The 24,630-nt window shown below is 34.6% G+C and overlaps 1 protein-coding gene across 1 annotated transcript in view; it reads left to right on the top strand.

Moving 5' to 3' along the window:
• The first annotated feature begins 12,282 nt into the window (after positions 1-12,282).
• The window catches only part of SHPRH (SNF2 histone linker PHD RING helicase), an 87,768-nt gene continuing 75,420 nt past the window's right edge, over positions 12,283-24,630 (top strand). Inside the window, 4 exon segments of the mRNA XM_044675453.1 lie at positions 12,283-12,319; positions 12,406-12,500; positions 13,653-14,321; positions 23,696-23,947. Coding sequence (XP_044531388.1) covers positions 12,283-12,319; positions 12,406-12,500; positions 13,653-14,321; positions 23,696-23,947 — 1,053 coding nt within the window.

Below are 24,630 nucleotides of genomic sequence, written 5' to 3'. Positions count from 1 at the left end.
GAGAAAGTAGAGGTGATAAGTGATAGCTTTTTATAAAAATTTAGCTAAGTGGGAAGAGATATAGGATGATAACTAGAGGGTATAGTAGAAACTTAGTAAAGAAGAGATTTGAGCACGTTTGAAGAGAGCAGGCAAGGAATCAGTAGCTAGGGAGAGATTAAATATTAAAGAAAGAAGAAGTAAGTGGGCAAACTTATGTAAAATATAGGAAAGGTTGATTACAAGGTCACATATGGAGAAGTTGGCCTTGGTAAAAAGGGTAACGTCATTATAAGAAAAAGGAGGACATGAAAGTATAGAAGATGTTATTTAGAGCTTTTAAAATGAAGAGAAAGAGGTTACTCATAGTAAATGGCTACAGTTTTCTCAATAAGGTTAGAATTAAGATCCTCAGCTGAGAGGGGTGCCAGAAGGGAAGTTATAGAAAACTTGAAGAGAGAAAAATTTGGAATAGATTCTTTGAGGAGTGCAATAGGGGCTCATTTAGGGAGGAATAAATAAAGAATGCCTTGCTTCAGCGAGGGCCTAATAGCAGATCAGTCAACATTGCTGTGTAACTTCTGCTCTCTCTTAAGTAGCACTTATGTTTGAGTTGAGAAGTTAGTTAGTGGAAGGAATTTGAGAGCAGAGGACAGTATGGAATTGAATTGGTTAACTCTAGTGTTAAAATTGATAAAGAAGGAAAATGAAGCAGGTACTTAGGGTTGGAGGGATTAGAGGTTTTCAGTAATAATTTGAATAGAGGGGAAGTTTACAAGGGGAATGAAATGATAAGAAGCTTTCATCATATACAGGAGAATAATGTCAGTTTTTGAGAAAGTAGAATATCTGTGAGAAATGGTAAATTCCCAAGTGTGACCATCCTTGTTCATGACTGAGGTCAAATAAAGAAGTAGGACATGTTATTTCTGAAGATTGAGGAATTAGAAGTTTAGGTTATTTGAAAAAGCATCAACATGAACTTCTCCCATTATAAGGGCAGAAATTGGGGATTCAAGGAAAATAGTGAGCAAAGAGGAGGGATAGTGGCCTAGGAGTTAGCAAATAATAATCATCATGATCTGTATAGGGTGAAAAATTTTAATAGTGAATTCAAATAATGTTTCTGGGTGATGTTGGAGAAGGGAAGAGTCAGGAAGTGGCAGTGAACATCTAAGATTATTCTGACTCTCTTTCTAAGACCAATGTGCTGTGGAGTTTGAAAGAAAGTATAGCCAGTTCTAGAGAGAATGGCCAGGGATGCAGTGGCAAGTCAGGGATGCAGAGAAAGTCTAGATTCACTAATGGCATATAGATGGAAGGAGTAACACAGGAAGAAGTCCAGAATGAAGGGAATGTGTTCATTATGGAATAGGAGTTTTAGAGGGCACAGTGGAAGTATTGGAAAGAATTGAATGAAGAGTGGTGTATGGGTACAGTAGGGTTGATGAAGAATAAGGTGAGAGAACAAAATGTAAAAGTTGGGAATAATTTACTTTCAGCTAGCTAGTAATTAAGTAATACTGGGAATAATAATATTTAGTAGGAGTTTGTTACCAATACATATGATAGTCAGTGGCAGATAAATTATGTTCACAGACCCCATGGGGCAGTGTTACAGATTATATCAACGGTCAGCAACCTTTTTGGCCGTGAGAGCCATAAACACCTGTGGAAGGAGGAGGATGGAGGCCGAAGGCACTGGAATATGGGGCAGGGGCTGAAGGGCCCCATGGGGCACATCCTAGGGCTCTGCCCGGACTAGCCGGTCGGAAGGTGGAGCCAGATATGGCTCGAGAGCCATATGTTGCCGACCCCTGGATTATATATTACTCACTATTTGCCAAGCACTGTGCTTTTTACAAATATTTACAGATATTATTTCCCTATGACAGTAGTCTCCAGCTGATTTTGCATAATTCAGTAATTGATTTCTCTTGTCATTGCTACTCACTGTATATATTTACCTCTTCTTAAAAAATTTATTTTATTAATTTTAATTGTCATTATCTTTGCTTTCTACAGCACTTCCCTCCCTCCCATTGAACAATTTTTTTAAAATAAAAAGAAAACTAAATTTGCCTTGTCCAAAAATGTATGTCCCTTTCTACATTTAAAATCTATCATCTTCCTGACAGGAGCAATATAAACATGTTTCATCTTAGTCTTCTGAACCAGATTAAAACATAATTGGCAGGTGTAGCTTCAGATACTTCCTAGTTGTGTGACTCTGGGAAAGTCACTTAACCCAATTTGCCTAGTGTTTACCACTCTTCTGCTTTGGAACCAAAACTAAGTATTGATTCTTAGACAGAAAGTAAGGATTTTAAAGAGAAATTTTAAATTTTAAAGAGGAACATATATATATATATATATATATATATATATATATAATTTTTAATTTAATTTAAATATACATTTATATATATATGTATATATATATAAAATCCTTACTTTCTGTGTGTGTGTGTGTGTGTGTATTTGGAAGGACAGCTAGACACAAGAGATAGAGTGCCAGGCCTGGGACCTGGGTTCAAATGTGAACTTAGAAATGCCCCTAGCTATGTGTCCCCAAGTGTAGCCCTTACTGCTTTTCTGCTCTAGGAGAGAAGGTATGAGTTTTTTTTTTAATTGAAAATGTTTAGTAAATTAACTTAAAAATACAATAAAGATAATGTTCATTTGTGATTGGATCTCTTTCTATTTGAGTTTGACACTTTGACTCTGTATTTATAGTTTTAGCATTGCATTGATCAGTTTTAAAAACTTTCAGATTTTTTCTTTATAATGTTTTATAAATTGTTCTAATTCTGCTCACCTCACTCTTAATGGTTAATTGTCTTCCCCATTTCCTATGAAACTATCCATTCCATCCTTTCTATGACACAATGATAATCCATTACATTCATATATCATAATTTGTTTAAACATTCCTAATATGTGGGTAGTCCCTTAGTTTCCAGTTTGGAGCTACCATGAAAAGAACTGTTTTAAATATTTTTGTCTATATAGGTCTTTTTCCTATACCTCCAGTCTCTTTGGTGTAGACCTAATCAATGGTACTACTAGGTGAAAGAGTATGAACTTTGTAAATTTGGGGGCACAGTTCCAAATTGTTTTTCAGAATGCTTGACCAATTAACAGCTTTCCCAACAGTGAGTTTGTGAACCTGTTTTCCTACAGTCATTCCAACATTTGTCATTTTTGCCACTGAGAGGTATGAAGTAGAACCTCAGAATTGTTTTAATTTGCATTTCTCTAATTATTAGTCATTTGGAGCATATTTTATATAGTTGTTGATAACTAGGATTTCTTCTTTTAAAATTTCCCATACATATCATTTGACCATTTATCTTTTGGGGAATGGCTATTAGTCTTCCAAGTTTGAATAATTTCCTTAAAAATCTTGACTTAGAAGATATTTATTGGAAATATTTGTTGCAAAAAAATTTTCCCCTACTTATCTATTTCCCTATTACTCTTAGCTGCATTGGTTTTATTTATTTAAAACCTTTTTAACTTCATAAAATCCAAATAGTCCATTTTATCTTCTATGATCTTCACTATTGCTTTTGCTAATAAAGCTTCTGTTTCAACAGAATAGTTGAACTTCTGTTTTGATTTTTCTGCCATAATCATAAACTTTCCAAAAATATAAATTTGTCCATATCAATAAAAGGTTAGGTACTAGAAGATGTATATAATTAGGACCTTTTCCCCTCTACTAGACTCTCAGCTCTATGAAAGACAAGATAATGTTCCATTTAAATTTTGAAACTCCCCAACACTTAGTATAGTGGTTTGCATTCAGTACATATGCTTTAAAATGTTTGTTGAATTGAGTTGAAATTACCTTATAATATGGAATAATGATAGAGAAATCTGCTTTGCATTCTAAAGTTGTATAGTAAAGATTTAATCATCAAAATCTGTTAGAAGACAGATATGTTTCAAATATACTGAAATTACTATTAGTTCTCATTCCTGTCTTAAAAAATTAATCAGGTTATAACAAATGTTTGCTTTTCAATTTACACAGATGTTTTGGAGGAAGATGAAGAAGAATCAGATAGTGAACTGGAGAGACAGAACATTGAGGAATTATATGACTTTGTGAGACATACACACCAGCAAGAAGCTCAGCATCTACAAGAAAATGTCCAGCACCCTGCCTTGATTCCTGTGCTGAGGCCATACCAAAGTGAAGCCGTTAACTGGATGCTGCTACGAGAAAATTTCAGAAACTCTCCTACCAATGGCAAGTACAAGATACTTAAAGTTAAGGCAGAGAACAATCAAAATACACTAGTGGGGAGCTGGAGGTTGGGAGTAGGGGGGGGGATGATACTTGGTTACCAAACAGGGTGTCCTTGTCCTTTTTCTGCCCTAGCCCGCACCAAAAAGCCTCTTTGTGGTCTGAATCCTGAATGCGTAGAGCATATATTCTTCTCATTTCCATCCCCTAAAATCCTTCTCTTTTTTCAAGGGTCAGTTCAGGAGCTACTTCTTTCATGGAGCCTATCCTTTGATTCCTTTCCTCAGCTAAAAAGTGTTTTTTTATTTTTCACATTTTCTTTGAGAACTTTGAATCTCCTACCTTGAGGTTGAAATTGTGTCACTTTAAATTCTGGAATATCCAGCTTCTAGCACACTACCATGCACGTTATAGACACTTAACAAGTATTTGCTAAATTGAGTTCAATTGACTTTTTAAAATCTGTCAAAAAATGATAAATCACACATAGATCCAATCCCTAAATTGTCATGTGCTCCTTGGCAATTATATTTTTACTTTAGATACATTTATTTTGCTTTTAAGTCAACCCAGAGACAGTGGTGGGCAGTAAATAGTTATATGGTAGTAGATCTTTTTAAAACAAAATGCCTTATTTCAAATTAATCTTTGGAATTTTCTTAAGTGAATCAAACCTTTTACCATCTGTATTCATGAAAAGGGTATTTCTCATTTTGGGGGAAGCATTTGCTTTGAGAAGCACTGAGACCTAGGGTAAGAGAATTGAGATCTCTTTTCAGGACTTAATCATAAAAATATTTTTGAGGATTTTTTGAAAATCCCCTTTTCAGGAATTTCAATAAATTCATGAGTTTCCAGTCAATGGTTCCATTGGTGTAGGGAATTCCTGGTATAGAAACTCTAACTTTGTTGTTTATAGTCTTAGATAACTGCTTAAGACACTCAGAAATTAAATAATTTGGCCATTTTCAATTAATATGTCAGAAATAGAACTTTAACTATGGGTTTTCTTAGATAAATGTTTTTAAAATTGTGCATACTAGTTTCCTTTTCCTGATCACTTCCTACTTTGTTATTAAGCTTTTTTGGTATAATTTTCCTCTCACCTTTATTTAGAAAATATCTTGAGTCCATAGTAAGACAAGCTAAATGGGAATTGTTGGTAGAAATAAACAGAAAGGGTGCTATACTGTCTCAGTGTCACCATTTTAAGGGACCTAAATCAGTATCCTGGTGGAACCATGGGTATTTACCTAATTTTCACTTCAGTATGCCGCTTTACAGTTAAGCAGCTTAACTTTTCTGAGTTTTATTTATCTGAAAGCAATTATCAATCAAGGAACAAGTATTTAAAGTGCCCATGACAGGCACTGTACTAGGTGATGAGGATAAAAGAAAGAAAAAGTCTCTTCCATTCTTTTTGGGGGATGGAGGGGAGATATCAGAGTGAATATTGAATATTTAATAGTAAATAGAAATCATTTGGGGAAATCAAGAAAGACATTTGAACTGAGCTTTGAATGGAACTAAGGATTTTAAGAGATGAGGAAGGAGTGCATTCCAGAGTAGGACGAATAGTGTTTTTGGATATAAGAGATGGAATGCTGTATGTGAGGAAAAGCAAGTAGGCCAGTTTGACTAGTGAAGGGGAGCAGTGTGGAATAGACACGGAAAGCTGGGCTAAAGTCAGTACTGTCATGCCTACTCCTTAGACAAGGTTATAAAGTGGAAGGGATATGTATGAAAGTGCTTTGAAAAATTGTAAAGCACAAACTACCAAAAATTTATTTTGTGGAATTAGAAAAAATAACCACATTCATCCAAAAGAACAAAAGGTCAAGAGTATCAGGGAAATTAATGAAAAAAAAAATAGGGAAGGAGGATGCTTAGTAGTACCAGATCTCAAACTGCACTATAAAGCAGCAATCATTTGTATGTTGGAAATTGGGGGGAAAGGATAAGGAAAAAAGGAAGGATAGGAAGGTAGCCGGGAGTCCTTGAGTTCACCCCCATCCCCCTCCCTTGGCGGGGAACTTGACCAGACCCTTTTAGAGATAGGCTAGGGAGCAGATAAAATCAGACTAGACTCCAGGAATATTTAGCAGGGGGAAAATTAGATCTCTGGCAGCAGTGCAGGGACCAAAGCTCTCCGCCCAGGTTTCAGGGGGGGAAAGGCTCCAAAACCCACTCTCTCCTCTTTTATCCTCTCTCAGACACATCCCATAAAGGAAGTGGGATGTGTCTGAGGAAGTTGAAGTAGAGAGTCCTGGAAGATGTAGTCTCCCAGGGTTCAGATCCATTCCAAAACATACACATCAAAACCATCTGGAACTGGCAACAAAGCAGAATGGTGGATCAGTGGAATAGATTAGATACACAATATACTGGGGTATGACCATAGTCCATAGCAATCTATGATTTTCTTAAAACTAAAAGATTCCAGCTTTGGGGATAAGAATTCACTAACTGACAAAAATTTCCAGGAAAACCAGAAAAGAATATGGCAGAAACCAGATATAAACCAATATCTCACACCCTATATGAAGATAAGTTCAAAATGAGTATATGTTTTAGAAATAAAAGGCAAATTAGGGATCATGGCAGAGTTTACCTGTCATATCTATGATTTATGACCAAACAAGAGATAGAGAACATTATGAGACATAAAATGAATAATTTTGATTATATTAAGTTAATTTTTTTTGTATGAATAGAATAATGTAGCCAACATTAGAAGGGAAATAACATGCTGGGGAAAATTTTTACAGCAAATTTCTGTGATAAAGGCCTCATTTCTCAATTCTATTGAGAACTTAATCAAATTTATAAAATCACAAGTCATTCCCTAATTTACAAATATCAAAGGATATGAACAAGTAGTTTTCAGAAGAAGAAATCAAAGCTATTAATAATCATATGAAATATATTCTAAATCTCTTTTGAGTGTAGAAATGCAAATTAGAACAAATCTGAGGTACTTCTTCACACCTATCAGATTGACCAATATGATACAAGGAAAATGATAAATGTTGGCAAAGATGTGGCAAAATTGTGACACTAATGCATTGTTGGTGGAATTGTGAACCATTCTGGAAGGCAATTTGGAACTATACCTGAAAGGGTATGAAACTGTGCATACTTTTTGATCCAGTGATGTTTCTATTAGGTCTATATCCCAAAGAGCTCAAAATAAAAGAGGGAAGGACCTACTTGTACATAAATATTTATAGCTCCTCTATTTGTGTGGCAAAGAATTAGAAATTGAAAGGATGTATATTAATTAGGGAATAGCTGAATAAATTGTGGTATATGATGGTGACAGAATACTGTTGTGCTATAAGAAATGATGAGCAGGATGATTTCAGAAAAAGCTGGAAAGACCTATATGAATTGGTACAGAGTGAGATAAGAAAAACCAGGAAAGTGTTGTTCTTATGGCTCTTTTTTTTCTTTAGAAAATGCCTTACATTTCTTATGGAGAGAGGTCATTACAACAGAAGGGATGACATTCTACTATAATCCATTTACAGGCTGGTAAGGCAATTTTATATTTCTATATGTGCTTCCTTCCTCTCTCACAACCCATACCCCCATGTATATATTCATACTAAAAGCCTGTAGACTTAAAAAGAAACTCATTACCTATAGCATTGACTAATGAAAGAATACTTAGTAAAAATCTTACTAAAAGCTTTTATACAAAGGAGAAATATAGAATAACCACTTGTCCCTTTTCATTTAGTGAATGCCATATAAGGGATTCAAGGTACTATAAATTAGTAAGCATAATTTGAGGTTAAGTGTCACAGTGTTCATTGTGGATCAATTCCTTTATTTTTATTGAATTCATTAATACTGCTGTTCTAAAAGATTTTTGGTAGTCATTGGAAATATTTGATAATTTATTAATTGATAAATAATACTCTTTATTTTTTCTATTCAGAGAATGATTTAAAAGGTTACAGTAAAGAAATGAACATTTTTCTTATTTTAATCATAGGGAAGAAAAATGATAATTACTGACACAACTTAATGTTTTTTCTTGCAAGATTAGTTGGTATTATAAATCATTTGCCTTTTTTATTGAAAATCATATTCTTGATATTTAGATTTCTAGAGCTCTGAGTACTTTCACTTTTTACAAAGAAATGTATCCTCAATAACGTTCCTTTTTAATGCAGTTCTTCCTGTTTTCCTTAGGGTAGCTACTAGGGTGATTTTTGTTTGAATTACTTTGACACATTTTTTTTTTTTTCGACCTTTCCTTTAGCATCATCCGGGAATACCCAAATGCTGGGCCACAGTGGCCTGGTGGCATCTTAGCAGATGAGATGGGTCTGGGGAAGACAGTGGAGGTTTTGGCTCTGATTCTTTCACACACTCGACAAGATGTCAAACAGGATGTTCTAACATTGCCTGAGGTAGGATGACCATATAAGGCTTAGGGAAGCAAGGGATAATTGTTCAAGAAAAGTAACATGTTTCAAATGCTTGTTTTGACCTAAAGTCAAAGCTTTTACTATCCTGTGGAACTGAAGATAGTAAACTTGGAAGGGTTAGACCTTTTTATGACTTAAGAGCTCTTTGCCCCTGGCACCAGCCAACTGAAATGTTCTCTCTTTCATAGCTGCCTTAGGTTAGCAATAAAAACATCTTTGACTCTGTATTGACAGTGATCTTCTACCTCCAAAAATATTACTGTTTCTCTTATTATTTCCAGAAGCCTTCCTCAAATTACAACTTAAATGACTTGAGAACCAGTAAGGGCACTCAGTGAAGGAATGTGACAAACCTGAGACATGGGAGTAACAGAATCTTGAGTTGAAAGAGACCTCAGAGGTCATCAAGTCCAACCCATACTTGATCCCATTACATTATCTTGAATACCTTAGTGTGCATAAAATACCAATGTGCATAAAAATTGATTTTTTTAAAGTGGATAGTATATTCTTAGGACATTGCTCCCTACCAAAATGAACTTCTCCCCAACTCTAAAAAATTTAATTTTAGAATTTATTTGGGAAAAAAATTAAGATTGATAGATTGATGTAACCCAAAGTTTTATATATATCTAAAATTTAAATTCCTTACTATAACACTTAGAACCTTCCACCATCTGCCATCCAGTTTTTGCAGATTACTTCATAAATCTATACTCGGATCAAAGGACTGTTGGCTATTTGTGAAAGCCACCCCTTTGACCTATAAATCTCTTCCAAGTCTCCACTGTCAGACCCTTCTTTTTTTCTTCAGGGCCCAGCTCAAGTGCCAACTTCTCCTTGAAGTCTTTTCTGATCCCCACAGTGGAAAGTAATTACTCTTGCCTTACATTTTCTTAATGTATTTCTTCTAGATTTCTCTTTTACCCTTCTCACGTTCTACTTTGTATTGTACTTGTTTTTTTACATCTTATCCCTTCATTAGATTATAAGGCAGCCTGGTGTAGTAGAAAGAGTGTTGGACTTGGAGTCAGGAAGACCTGGGTTTGAATCCTGCCCCAGACACTTACTAGCTGTATGGCCCTGGGCAAGTCACTTAACCACTCTCAGCCTCACTTTGCTCATCTGTAAAATGTGGATAATAATAGCACCTACCTCACAGGGTGGTTGTGTGGCTCAAATGAGATAAGGTATGTAAAACACTTCAAAGGCCTATGTAAATATCAGCTTTTATTAGTAGTAGTAGTAGTTCCTTCAAGGCAAGAACCATTTTTTCTTCATCACTGTATTCCTTGCACAGTGCCTACTCTTTAGTAGGTGATTAGTAAATGTTTGTCAAATTGAGTGTAGATGAAAAGCATATATTCTGGCGACTATCTTATGCCTTATAGTCTCCATTTATTTCACAAATATATTTCATATGTCTCATGTGGGACCTAGAGTGTATGATTGACTTAGTCCAACCTCTCCTTCCTGAGTAAACAATTAAGGCATATTGGTAGTGTTATCTTTATATGTAAAGGGACTAATTTCTTTACAAATAAGTGTACATTGTTGATGATAACTCTATTAATTTATTAGGGAATATTGCTCTATGACCAGATAGTTAAAGTAAAAAGTAAAAGTGACAGATTGGATATAGTTTATTAACTCTTTTCCATTTGGGGATCACAATGCATGCCTATCCCTTGGCAAGACTCATGAATATGTATTCTTGATCACAGGTAAAAGTGAATGAAAAAATGTGAATGGATCTTTGTAGGTCTATCACCTTTGCTTGGAAAAACATAACTCAAAAGAATATAGCAGTAGCTTTCTGTTGGTGGAGGAGAGGAAATTTTTATTCTTGGGTAATTAATTATTATCCTACCATTATACACAATGGATGAAGTTGTATTGAAATCATCATGCACACTACATTATATTAAATAAAGGTTTTGCATTCTTATCATGGAATTAGAGCTGAGTTTGTAGGGACTTTGGAGATCATCTAGTCCAAGCCCTCATTTTGCAGATGAGGGGAAAAAAAATGAGAACTAGAGGTTAAGAAGTAACTTGACCCAAGGCCAGAGCAGGTAGTAATGTGCCAAAGTGCCAAAGCCAGGAAGTAAACCCAGGTTCTCTGACTCTAAAAGCAATGCTTTTCCATTACATCATGCAAGTGTATGAGGTTATTTTTAAACATTTAAAATAGATACATACCATTAAGAAAGGTGGTAGTTAGACTCTGAACTTTGTGTAAATTTTTTTAAAAATCCATTGTGTGTATAAGGATAGCATACATATCACTTCATTTCATACTATACTTCATACATTGTATATCTCCTTACAAGCTGCTAGCTCATGCCCAAATTTTAAAGCTTAATATTAAGCAGTCCATAATGATGAACCTGAAAGTCCAATGGGTGACTTCGGAATATTGTTCATATCAGGGAAAACTGGTAAATTACTTCATACCTCCACAACCTGCTGAAGGAAGCAAAAAGAAGAAACCTAAGAAGATGGAGTTTCAATCTAAGGAAAAAATACAATATCCCAGTAAGTATTTATATCTATATTTTTAAATACTTATGTTTTTAATGTTTGCCATAATTCTTGGAAACTTTCAAATACAGACATTTTATTATTATTGATAATTTTCTTGTAGTCTTCAAGAATATTTATAGTAATTCATCTGATTCCATGTAATTCTTAAGGTTAATTTGTGTATTCCTCTCATTCAATTAACTTTTTTGGTGAAGATTGCTATATTTGAATTTTTCTAGTTTTTAAGTTTATTTTAAAAATATTTTTGATCATTTTAGAATACTATAAACATTTTATATTTAAATATAAGCTAGTGTGATCACTGTTGTATTAAAATATTTTAAGTTTCTTATCTTGAGAATGATGGACTGCAAGATCACTAGTTTGGCATGAGTAGCATTTATGTCAGTAAAATTTAGCATTATGATAATTTCATACTGTTGACAGCTTAGTTTTCTTTTTCAAGTTTTATATTTTATTAAAGTGTTTATAACCAACCATCAACAAAATCACCAAATAAATAAAATTTTGAAATCATACATAAAATTATATAAACTTCAAAGTATTTACAGGTTACTAAAATTAAGGAAGGCTAATTAACTTTAATAAAATAATATCATTGGTATCTTATTTATTTCTATGTCCATTCCTGTCTTTTTTCTCATCAGTTAGATTATTTAAATAAAACTTGTAGTTACTCTATATGTTCTGATTTTGTCTTCACTATTTCAGTTCATATAAAAATCTTGTGAAATTTCTTTGTATTCTTCAATTTTGCCATTTCTGATAGCCAAAATTCATCGATTCATTTGATAACCATAATCCATTACATTAATATGTCACAATTTGCTTAGTCATTTCCTAATCATTGAGTATAGGGGTCATTTCCATTTTTCACAATTACAGATGAAGCTATTTTAAATAATTTTGCATATTTGTCAGTGAGCATTTCTGCAATGAACCTTTATTTTACCCTGTTGATCCCTTTCCCTATGAATTTTTTTCACTTATTTTACTTGAATCACTGTGTTTTTATATACATAGGTTTGCGTGTGATGATACTAGCAGCTGTTAAAGAAATGAATGTGAAGAAGGGAGCTTCTATCATTGCCATCTTCAAGTATGTCAGCACTATATACAGGTATGATGTACAGAGGAATCGGCGGCTTCTGAAGAGAAATTTGGAAAAATTAATTGCAGAACAAGTTGTGGAACAAGTCAAAGGTCATGGTTTGGCTGGATCTTTTAAACTGGGAAAGAATTACAAGGAACAGAAGAAATGTGATAGAACTAAAAAACAGGTAAAATAATGAATTTGATTATTTTTCAAGGAAAGGGGCCCATTAGTATCTTTTTTTGTCACCAGTAAATATTTTAAGTACCTAATGTTTTCTCCTTGTTCTAGAGAGGTATGGCATTTGCCTTTATTAGTTTTAGGTGTTTTGAATATTTAATAAAATGGCTAGGCTGAAAGTGTTTAGAGTAACTTCTCTATTCTGATTATAACATTGCTATTAGTTTTTAAACTCATTCCCTAATTTAAAAATAATAATAAATAACACCTTTAATTTACATCTTGTTTAATGCTATTTTTAGTATCTTTCTTTTTGGCATACATGTCTCAATTTTTTTTTATCATTAGGCTGTTTTAATTAGGCCACAGATATCAATTTGTTTTAAAGAAAAAGTCATCATTAGCATATTTGCAAATTGAAATAAGTAATTTCATTATAAATATCAATTTGTATACATTTGTAGATCATAGTTTAATCATTATAATTTATATGAAAGATTCTTCTTTTAAAAAGTAGCAAGTCAAGAAGTTTGGTTCATAGAGTGGTGATTCTCAAATATTTTAATCCTCTGCTACCTAGGACAAGAGGCCTTGTATTCAATCAATCTTATCTTTATTGTTCTTATTTGCCAAATGAACACTTCCCCAAGATGAGTGCATTTTGAGCCACTGTAATTGCTGTCATGGATTTTGAGGTTTTAAAAACAGAGAATGCAGAGGGAAAGACTGTAACTTTTTTTGTCAAGTAAGGGGGTAAAAGAATTGTGCCTATGCTTTAAACTGCAATTGGACTTTTTCCATCCATAAAGTTGCAAGGAGTTATTAGCTTCTTTCATCTTCCCTTCTTCTCTTCCTCATTTCCTTCCTTATTCTCTTCTTTCCTTCGTTTCTTCTTTCTTTCTACCTGACTTAGAAACAGTACATTCTTATTCTAGTATTTTAGAATGAACTAAAGGTCATTTGAAGAAGTTTATTTATGTATCATAGAATAAAAACTGTTCTCAAATGATATTACTCAGGAGTAAGGGTGATGATATTAGAAAATTGAAATTTTACCTCCTTAATCAAAAGATGAACATCTGCATGTTCTACTTTATTTCTATTTTCTCTAGATTTAGAGTTCCATTAAAAACTCTTCTCTTTATTAATTTTGCAATAGACAACAAAGAGTCCTAGAAAGAGTCTGAATAAATTTTCTGATGAAGAAAAACATCAATCAGAGAGCAAGGACACAGTTTCTGAAAATAAGGAAGAAAAATCCCTATCATCAAACATCACTGAGGAAGAGCATGATTATTGTGAGGTCAGTAGAGACCATGGCAGACTGAGGAAAAAGCGGGATCAACACTTGAATGAAAAACATCAGCCTAAAGCTAAAAAATTAAGTAGAGCTGATTTGCAAAGATCCAGTGATCCCCCAGGTGCTCCTGTTATTGTCTCTAAAAGTGAACCAAACTCTGAAGAAGACAACATGAAGGACCAGGTTCCTGAATCTCAAGACCATGCTGGTAGTGAGATACCACATGCTAATTCCATAAGTCCCTTCAATACTTCTGACTATCGTTTTGAGTGTATTTGTGGAGAACTTGGCCTAGTAGACTATAAAGCCCGTGTTCAGTGTCTAAAATGCCACCTGTGGCAACACGCAGAATGTGTGAACTACAAGGAGGAAAACTTGAAAATTAAGCCTTTTTACTGTCCCCATTGCCTAGTTGCAATGAAACCAGTTTCCACAGGAGCAACTTTGATTATCTCTCCAAGCTCTATCTGTCACCAATGGGTGGATGAAATCAACAGGCATGTGAGGTCATCTTCTCTTCGAGTCTTGGTAAGACAGTTATTTTCTAAAGAGAGAGAGAATAAGTTTCTTTGTTTCAGGTTTTCCTGCAATATTTTTGTTGTTTTTGTTCAGTCATTTTTATTCATGTCCAACTCTTCGTGAACCCATTCTTGGCAATGATCCTGAAGTGGTTTGCCATTTCTTGTCAATTCTTGTTTTCTTGTCAATTTCATTCTGTAAATGAGGAGACTGAGGGTAATGAGTTAAAGTCATTTGCCTAGGATCACACACCTAGGAAGTGCCCAAGGTCAGAATAAAAGACTATAATTATAGAAGAATCACAGTAGAAATTGTAAGGCAAGTATTAAATGCAGAATTGGGGCTATGGGTTTTATATTATTTATGAGCAATGGAGGTTAAGAAGCAGAATGGAAAAATGCGCAAAACCTAAAGATATAAATGAATAAATCTTTATATAAACATTCAAGAATTTAGAAGGGATCTGGAATAACATCTTTAGGGAATATTAATATTCCTATAACAAACATGGAAGATCTTAGATGCAAAAAGGGATAATTCACAGTATGATTAGTAGAGAATGTTCTATTTCTTTTGAATATTGGCAAAAAGAAAAGTAAAAATGTATTTAGAATATTTTTCCATGGTTACATGTTACAGGTTACATGATTCATGATTTTCCTCACCCCTCTTTCCTCTCCCCTCCCAGAGCTAACAAGCAGTTCCATTAGATTATAAATGTATCATTGTTCAAAATCTATTTCCATGTTATTCAGCTTTGCAAGTAGAGTGATCTTTTAACACCAAACCCTAATTGTTTCCCTATCAAACCATGTAATCAATCATATTTTTCTTCTGCATTTCTGCTCCCACAATTCTTTCTCTGGATGTGGATAGTGTTCTTTCTCATAAATTCCTCTGGATTCTCCTGGGTCATTGCATTGCTGCTAGTACCGAAGTCTATTACTTTGGATTATGCCACAGTGTATCAGTCTCTGTGTACAATGTTCTCCTGGTTCTGCTCCTTTCACTCTGCATCAGTTCCTGGAGGTCATTCCAGTTCACATGGAATTCCTCCAGTTCATCATTCCTTTTAGCACAATAATATTCCATCACCATCAGAAACCACAATTTGTTCAGCCATTCCCCAGTTGATAGATACCCCCTCATTTTCTAATGTTTTGCCACCACAAAATGCATGGCTAAAATTTTTTTGTACAAGTCTTTTCCTTTATTATTGTATAATTCTTAGAAGAAAATATATGTTTTATAATCCATAGTGTTAAGTTTAAATTCTTTTGAGAATAATTTCAGGATAAGGATTTTGCCATCTCCCCAGAATCCAGATGACGAACCTGTTTGGTGAAGACACCATGAAGATGCCTGAAAAGCCTTCACTGTGTACCATGAAGACCAAATTTGAACTTTGGGGTGTAGTTAATTGAATTATGGGGAGTTGAAATTGAGTTGAATGTATTGTTTTAATTGTACATGTTATGCCAATAGGGGACTGCCCTCAAATTGTTTTTTTTGTCAATGCAGCTAGTTTTATCCATTTGTTCATCTATTTCTTTTATCCCCCAAATTCCTAAAATTTAGAAGTTGTCTATGTTTACAGATCCAGCGAAGAAAAAGGACCAACTTTTTTTTTTTTTGCCGGATCTCAGGGGGAAATGTTTGTTTTAAATTCTGGGAAGTGCTATTTGGAAGTGTCTAGCAGACTCCCTATGGACACGTGGAGGCTTTGAGACTACATTACCCATGATTCCAATGGGTTTTAGGGCGTGGGGACATCAAAGGTCCCCATGCAAGGGGGGTCATTTAAATTCAGAGGAAGGCCTAGAGAAAGGCCTTTTTTTGGGTCTTCCTGAAGAGCTGGCTGGCAAGTGGGAGAGAGAATGGGTTCCAGCGGTAAATTTAAAAGATAAACGAGGTCTTATATATATTTTACCAACATGGCCATGGCTTTAATTAAAATACTAATTTCTATTATTATATCAGTCTTTATCATTTTTAATCTTAACATTATCTTTTTGGGATACAAACCCAGCAGTGGTATGGCTAGGTCAAAAGGCAGGCAGTCTTTTAAAGCCCTTTGTGCATAGTTCCACATTGTCCTCTGGAATGGTTGGACCAATTCACAACTCCACCAGCAGTGTATTAATGTCCCAGTTTTGCCACATCCCCTCCAACATTTATCATTTTCCTTTGGTGCCATATTGAACAATCTGTTAGGTATGAGATGGTACCTCAAGAGTTGCTTTAATTTGCATTTCTCTAATCAGGAGGGATTTAGAACACTTTTTCATGTGCTTATTGATAGTTTTGATTTTTTTATCTGAAAACTGCCTATTCATATCTCTTGACCATTTGTTGAAGGGGGAATGACATCATTTTTTGTAAATGTGACAGTTCCTTATATATTTGGGAAATTTTTTCCCAGTTTGTTATTTTCCTTCTAATTTTGGTTGCATTGGTTTTGTTTTCACAAAAGCCTTTTAATTTGATATAATCAAAGCCATTCATTTTACCTTTTGTAATGTTCTCTCTTTCTCTATCTCTTCCTTGGTCTTAAATTCCTTCCTTTCCCAAAGATCTGACAGGTATACTATTCTATGTATACCTAATTTATTTATTATTTCATTCTTTATATTTAAATCATTTACCCATTTTGAATTTACCTTGATATATGGTATAAGATATTAATCTAAACCTAATTTTCCCCATACTGTTTTCCAATTTTCCCAGCAGTTTTTGTCAAATAGTGGGTTCTTTTTCCAAAAGCTGGAATCTTTGGGTTTATCAAACACTAGCTTGCTGAAATCAGTTATCCCTAGTCTATTCCATTGATCCACCCTTCTGTCTCTTAGCCAGTACTATATTGTTTTGATCACAGCTTTATAGTACAGTTTAAGATCTGATACTGCTAGGCCCTCATCCTTCCCTTTTTTTTTTTACTTATTACTTCTTTTGATCCTCTTGATCTTTTGTTCTTCCAGATGAACTTTGTAATAATTTTTTCTAACTCTATAAAAAAGTTTTTTGGTAGTTTGATAGGTATGGCACTGAATAAATAGATTAATTTGGGTAGGATTGTCATTTTTATTATGTTAGCTTGTCTTACCCATGAACAGTTAATGTTTTTCCAATTATTTAGATCTAGTTTCAATTGTGTGTAAAGTGTTTTATAGTCGTGTTCATATAATTCCTGTTTATCTTGGCAGATAGATTCCTAAATATTTTATATTGTCTAGAGTTATTTTAAATGAAGTTTCTCTTTCTAATTCCTGCTGCTGAGTTTTGTTGGAAATATATAGAAATGCTCATGATTTATATGGGTTTATTTTGTACATTACACTTTGCTAAAGTTAATTATTTTCACTAGCCTTTTAGTTGATTTTCTAGGATTCTTTAAGTATACCATCATATCATCTGCAAAGAGTGATAGTTTAGTTTCATCATTGCCCACTTGAATCCCTTCAATTTCTATTACTTCTCTAATTGCTACCACTAGCATTTCTAGTACAATATTACATAATAGAGATGATAATGGGCATCCTTGCTTCACTCCTGGTCTTATTGGGAAAGCCTCTAACTTGTCCCCATTACAAATGATACTTGCTGATGAATTTAGATATATACTGTTTATTATTTTGAGGAAGGACCCTTGTATTTCTATGCTTTCTAGTGTTTTCAGAAGGAATGGGTGTTGTATTTTGTCAAAGGCTTTTTCTGCATCTATTGAGATAATCATATGATTTCTTTTAGTTTGGTTGTTGATATGGTCTGTTATGTGGATAGTTTTCCTAATATTAAACCATCCTTGCATTTCTGGTATATATCCCATCTGGTCATAGTGAATAATCCTTGTGATAACTTGCTATAGTCTTTTTGCTAGTATTTTTTAAAAAAATTTTGCATCTATCTTCATTAAGGAGATTGATCTATAGTTTTCTTTCTCTGTTTTTGGTCTGCCTAGCTTTGGAATCAATACCATATTTGTGTCATAAAAAAGAATTTGGTAAGACTCCTTCTTTGCTTATTTTGTCAAATAATTTGTATAGTGTTGGGATTAGTTGTTCCTTAAATGTTTGATAGAATTCACTTGTGAATCCATATGGCCCTGGGGATTTTTTCTTAGGAAGTTCCTTGATGGCTTGTTTGATTTCTTTTTCTGATATGGGATTATCAGTTTCAGTTCTTAGAGGATGATGTGATGGCCTGAAAGCTGAGAGCTTTGAGAGCCCCCTCCCTGTGCTGATTCAATTAACCCTTGAGATCCTGATAAAGACTTGCCTTAGGCTTCCTTGTAAGCTTTTGGTCTTACTTTAATCTTAATCAGGTCAGGAACTACTTAAATTATAGCCTCCAGCTTGGGTGTAAGTTTTTAGTCTTACTGTGTACTTGTTCTAAGCAGGCACACCCTTAATTGCCCTGTCTTGGAGAGCTGTCCTTAGCTTTAGGAAAAAAGATGGAGGTTGGGGGTGGAGGGTTGGTCTTAGTACTGTCAGTCACTCCAAACTGTGAACTATGTCCTTATTCAAGCCCAGATTGTGATTCCTGGCTTTGCTCTGGGCCCACATGGATCAGCCCACTTTAGCCCAGACTGCCCTGGGATGGGACTCTGGACTTCTCCACAGGTTTGAAATTTCAAGGGGTGTGGGTTGACTTGGACCACTATTTGCCCAGGCAGGATCTCAGGGTATGAATGTTGGCTTTGGCTTAGGTTCCAAACCTCGGACAATAGATGTGGGATGGGGGTATGTGGCTTGCTCTTGGCTTGCTCTTCACTCCTTGCTACAGACTCTTGCTGGCTCTGCTCCCCTCTCACCCCAGTGCCCTTAGATGTTCTCTGCCTACTTTTTGGGTTTTTCTTTTCTTGAAAGTTGTTTAACTCTGTCTCCTTGTTGGTTCTTTCACTCCTGTATTTATTTTGTGGTGATATTTTAATCTTGGTCGGAGAGGATTCTCATGGTGGCACAGAGCTGCTCTGCATTACTCTACCACCTTGGCCCCACCCCTTAAAAGGTATTTTAAATAAACAAGGAAATCTAAAACCAAGCCTCTTTGTTTTATCCTTGGTAGACTATAAGATACACCTATAATAAACATGGGAACAAAAATGTAATACTCAAAGCTAGAATTAAAGGAATGTATACACAATTAGCGAATTGATTATAACTGAGAAATAACTAAAACCATAAACTTTTAGTTTTCCAACCTAAAAATCACTGTAAAACTGAACAGAGTAGTTTTTATTTTTCATTGGTATAACTAATTAATGGCTCAATATGTTGTTGGATTTGGAGGCAGAAAGGACTCAGAATCTACTCCTGCCTCTCTGTTTTTACTACTTATGTAACAATTGCTAGCAATTGACAATATTGCTGAACCTCAGATTTTTTATTAGTACACTGAGGACATGTGAAACTTCACAGAATTGTTGTGAAGATTAAATAAGATAATACACATAAGGTATGTAAAATACCTTTAATGTAATATAAATAACAGCTATTATTACAGATATATTTAATGAAATAATGTTTTATATATTGTAAATAGGGAAATGCTGAATATACATGTGGTATGACATTATACAGACATATAAAATACCAATTAAGCAATAGCTTTTACTTTCCATATTTCCTTCCCTCCTAACACTCCTCCACTCAGTTTTGAATTAGTTAATTAAAGCTCATAAAACTTGTACTTTTATGGTCCTGTAATTGTCATTATATTTTGAATTATTGTCTCTGCTATGTGTAATTTTTTCTGGGTCTTCTCTCATTGTTAACTGTCTCTTCTCCTTTGAGTCAGTGTATTTGTCATCTTTCTGTCATTTCTCAGACATGTCTATCTCTTTGTGGCCCCATTTGGGGTTTTCTTGGCAAAGATCCTGGAGTAGTTTGCCATTTACTTTTCCAACTCATTTTATAGATGAAAAAACTGAGAAAAACAGGATTAAGATGACTTGCCCAGGGTCACACAGCTAATAAGTATCTGAAGATAGATTTGAATTCAGGGAGGTGAGTCTTCCTGACTCCAGGTCCTGTGTTCTATCCACTGTGCCACTTAACTGCCCCATGTCTGTCAATAACGGTTTTGTTTTTACTCTTGATTTACTGCTTATACTCTATTATGGGCTTAAAAAATTTATTAGAGTTGGGTATAAAGTAAAAGAAGTATGACTTAAATGAGTAACCAAAGTGCCTGAACTTTAGCGTATGGCCTTTATAAAATCTCTTTTACTTCCTAGACCATTTTTTACTTCCTATTTCTCAGCTTTGTTCTAGATATGAGATGCCATAATAGCTCACTCCCAAGAGAATTGCTTGTTTTTGTTTTTGCTTCTTTTTTAGAAGTTCATGATAAAAGATTTATGTCCTCTTTTGGAGCATATATAGTACACTTCATATCTCACTTTTTCCTACCTAATTCCCCAGAGTTTACTAATTATTTCCTTTGATATTGCTCATGTAATTGAAATATTGTCAGGTTCATAGTTTTTTTCTCCCCCCCCCCAGAAGATTACAAACCACAAAGTTGTGTTATTTAATGGATCAATGAGAATGACAAAGTTTAACTGCAGTGACTTTTAAAATGAATTCTATTTTTGATAAATATTTATTGATCAAATTAAGTAAAACTAGCTTTCCTAAAAAGCCAAAAAACAAACATCCTAGTTAGAAGTAGAAGGATGTGTGTAGAATAGATAAGTGGAATTTTCTTCAGCTTCTTAGAGTTACCTCAAATATAAATAAATATTACCTAAGATCCTTGCTTTCCAGAGTTCTTTGATTTGAATTCTTAGGAAGAAAACAAAACAAAAAAAAAAAGAATGATATTAAGGGTTCATTTTAAAATATCACATTTAATACCTGGAAATAGTGCCACATTGTAGGAAAATACATGGTATTCCAACTATTTCATTGTTAGAGATAGCGTTAAGGAGCAGTCCTAATATTTTAGCTAGAATACTGGGCTTTAAGAGATGTGGGTATGAATCAAACTCCAATTGTATTAGCTAATAGAAATATATGAATTACTCCAAATTTGATTTTCATCATTCATTTGTACAATGAGAATCATGATGCATGTACATATGTATAATAAAATGTAAATTAAGCTATTATTAATGTAGACACTTAGTAGTCTTATTCACAAATACAAGATTAAAAAAAATTGCCTGTAGTATATATAGCTCATGAATGCTTGTTTAAATGGATCTGTGAACTCATTAAAATGAGTATATTCTATCAGTTCAGACTTCATATTTTTCATCTGTTCTCCTAGGCCTCCTCATCCTATGAAGTTCTTGACCTTGTCCTCATGAAAATCTTCTAGAGAGGATCCATTCAATTCACTTGAAAACTTTCCTCTGGTTCTATTGTGGTAGTTTTTTATAAGGAAACCATAGTAATACCTGGACTCTTTTCATCAGTTAACTTTTTCTCAAAACCAGTCTACCTCCTTTCCCAATGATAAGTTTTTTTTGATGGCATTTTTTCTGCCACTTCTTATGTACCAGGTATTGTTATTAATAGCCACTATATATCTTTCCATTACTCCTTGCATCACTTGCAGTGAGACCAAAAGTAAAAGGAAAGAGGTACTTTTCTTAGATAGCTTGGTCACATAGTGTAAACTGTTCACATAGCTTCATGAAAACCTCAGAATTGGAAGGAAACCTCAGCAGCTATCTGGTCTTGTTCCTCTCATCCAACCCTCTACAATAAACCTGACATCTAGCTTTTTCCTAAAGGAATTCAGTGAGGGAAACTTAACCAGCTTCCAATCAGCCTATTCCACTTTTAAATTGGCTTTAATTGGTAGGAAGATGTTTCATAATATTAAACCTCAATTTACCACTTTACCACTTTGTTCCTCATTCCCAGTTCAGTCCTACATGACTAGTGTAAACTTCTCTCTTCCATATAACTCCTTTTCTCCCTTTCCGATTTCTCTGGATTAAAGACCCCCAAGTTCCTTTAGTTTTTTCTCCAAAAGAATGTAAAATTTTTGAAAACTTTCATTTTTGACTTCTTGTCTCTATTGACCTTAGTGTTTTGTAAATAGTGGGCATTTAATAAATACTTTTTGATTGATTGACTAAATGAACTGGTGATTATTCTCTATTACAATTGCCCCCTGTATACCCTTTAACTTGTTACATACCTTTCCTAAAGAGCAGTTCCAAGAGCTAGAAACAGTAGTTAAGATGTGTCCTAACCAGCACGGTGGAGTGAGACTGTCACCTTTCTAGTCTAGGAAGCTGTGTCTCTTAATGAAGCCCAAAATTAAGAAAGCACTTATGAATTCTAAATGCTATTCAAACTCTGGGCTATAAAAGCATATTTTTGCTGCTCTCCCTTTCAGACAGCACGGGCATGTTACAACACTTTTTTAAATGATGGCAGGGCAGTGTTGGCATGATGGAGTCATCAAATCAAAACTTTGAAACCATCTGGGTCACACCTTTTAGAATGCACCCATTTTCTTGGCATCTGCTTTTTGAGAAAATGTGGAGAAATTGGGGAGAACCTAAAAGAAATCAATTGCAAAGTTAAAAGATGTCTTCAGTTTGAAGATAGGAATATGGATTGTGATAATAAAAATTCAGTTTTATGAAGGGTGAAGATAAATAAGATGGGGAATCTGCTAGTATCCATCTATATGAAGGACAAGCTAGAGGATATAAGGAGTCACTTGTTTCCTGGAAATCTTTAATAAATCATCTTTATCATGGTTGCCTTGGAGCAGAATTTGTATGGGAGAGGTTCTATTCTCTAGTATTAATAGTATGACTGCTACCTTTGTAACCAGGGACAAGACACATAACCTCTGTGTATGGTTGTTCCCTCAGTGGAAAACTAATGTTGGACTTGGTAACCTCAGAGGCCTTATCAGCCCTAGATCTCTTTTGATCCTTGTAATAGTACTATGAGATATAGTGGCATAATTGGAACTCAATTCCATCACTTAGAATTCAGAGCTGTTTCCATTATACACTTAATGCTTAAGGCCCTTCCTGTGTTTGTTTGTATTTTAAACCCTTACCTTCCATCTTAGAATCAATATTGTGTATTGGTTCTAAGGCAGAAGAATGGTAAGAACTAGACAATGGGGGTTAAGTGACTTGCGCAAGGTCACGAGCTAGGAAGTATCTGAGGTCAGATTTGAACCCAGGACCTCCCATCTCTGGGCCTGACTCCCAACCCACTGAGCCACCAAGCTGCCCCTCCCCTTCCTTTATTTTGATACAGTATACAACCTCAAAATAGATATGATGAACCAAGAGAATCTATGGCTATTATTGATATAATTTATTAGCTCAAAGTTTAAAGATGTTCCGTTTCTTATCAATAAGTTTTATGGTGTCTGTGTCTTTGTTCATTATTATCTAGGTCTATCAAGGGGTGAAGAAACATGGCTTCTTGCAGCCTCATATGTTGGCAGAGCAAGATGTAGTTATCACCACCTATGACGTCCTTCGCTCAGAATTGAATTATGTAGATATCCCCCACAGCAATAGTGAGGATGGGCGACGATTCCGGAATCAGAAGCGTTATATGGCCATACCCAGTCCCTTGGTAGCAGTTGAATGGTGGAGAATCTGTCTGGATGAAGCTCAGATGGTTGAGTGCACCACTGCAAAGGTGAGAAATAGTCCTAGAAAGGCTTTAGGTATCTGGGAAGGGGGATAGAGTGTCTTATTATTTCTCTGACTACATTTAATTTCCTAGAAAAAGAAATTCTTTCTCAAAATATAGCCTGCCTACATGCAGACCAACCCAGAATGTCGTCAGTGAAATTCACAGCTAAATATTTCATGTGTTTGTATGCTAAAGCAAAGTGAATGTACATGACTAAAAGGTATTTATTAGTTTTTACTTGTGAAAGACATGAATCATTTTGTATATAGAAACTGATACATTGGAGTAAGATACAGTTCAGAGTGGGAAAACAAAACTGTTTCTAGGGGTATTCACAATCTTGCTGCTAACTGTAGAAACTCATTTGGTAGGATTGAATAGCATGAGCTCAAGGTGACTGTTGATTGACAATTCCAGGTAGACCTACTTGAGGCAGAATTGTCACTTTAAAGGCCAGTAGTCTAATTTAATCCACCAAAATAATGAGAGAGAGAGAGAGAGAGAGAGAGAGAGAGAGAGAGAGAGAGAGAGAGAGAGAGAGAGAGAGAGAATAAGTGTTTATATGATTCCCTCAGGCTATTTATTACCTTCTCAGACTTTTATGACTATAGTAGACCCTGAACTGAGTTGTGATTGTGAAGCTACTAAAGAATTATACATTGAAAGTAAGTGTGTGTGTGTGTGTG

Source organism: Gracilinanus agilis, chromosome 4, assembly GCF_016433145.1.
Source record: "Gracilinanus agilis isolate LMUSP501 chromosome 4, AgileGrace, whole genome shotgun sequence".
NCBI lineage: Eukaryota > Metazoa > Chordata > Mammalia > Didelphimorphia > Didelphidae > Gracilinanus > Gracilinanus agilis.
This window is presented reverse-complemented; position numbering and strand designations above follow the sequence as displayed.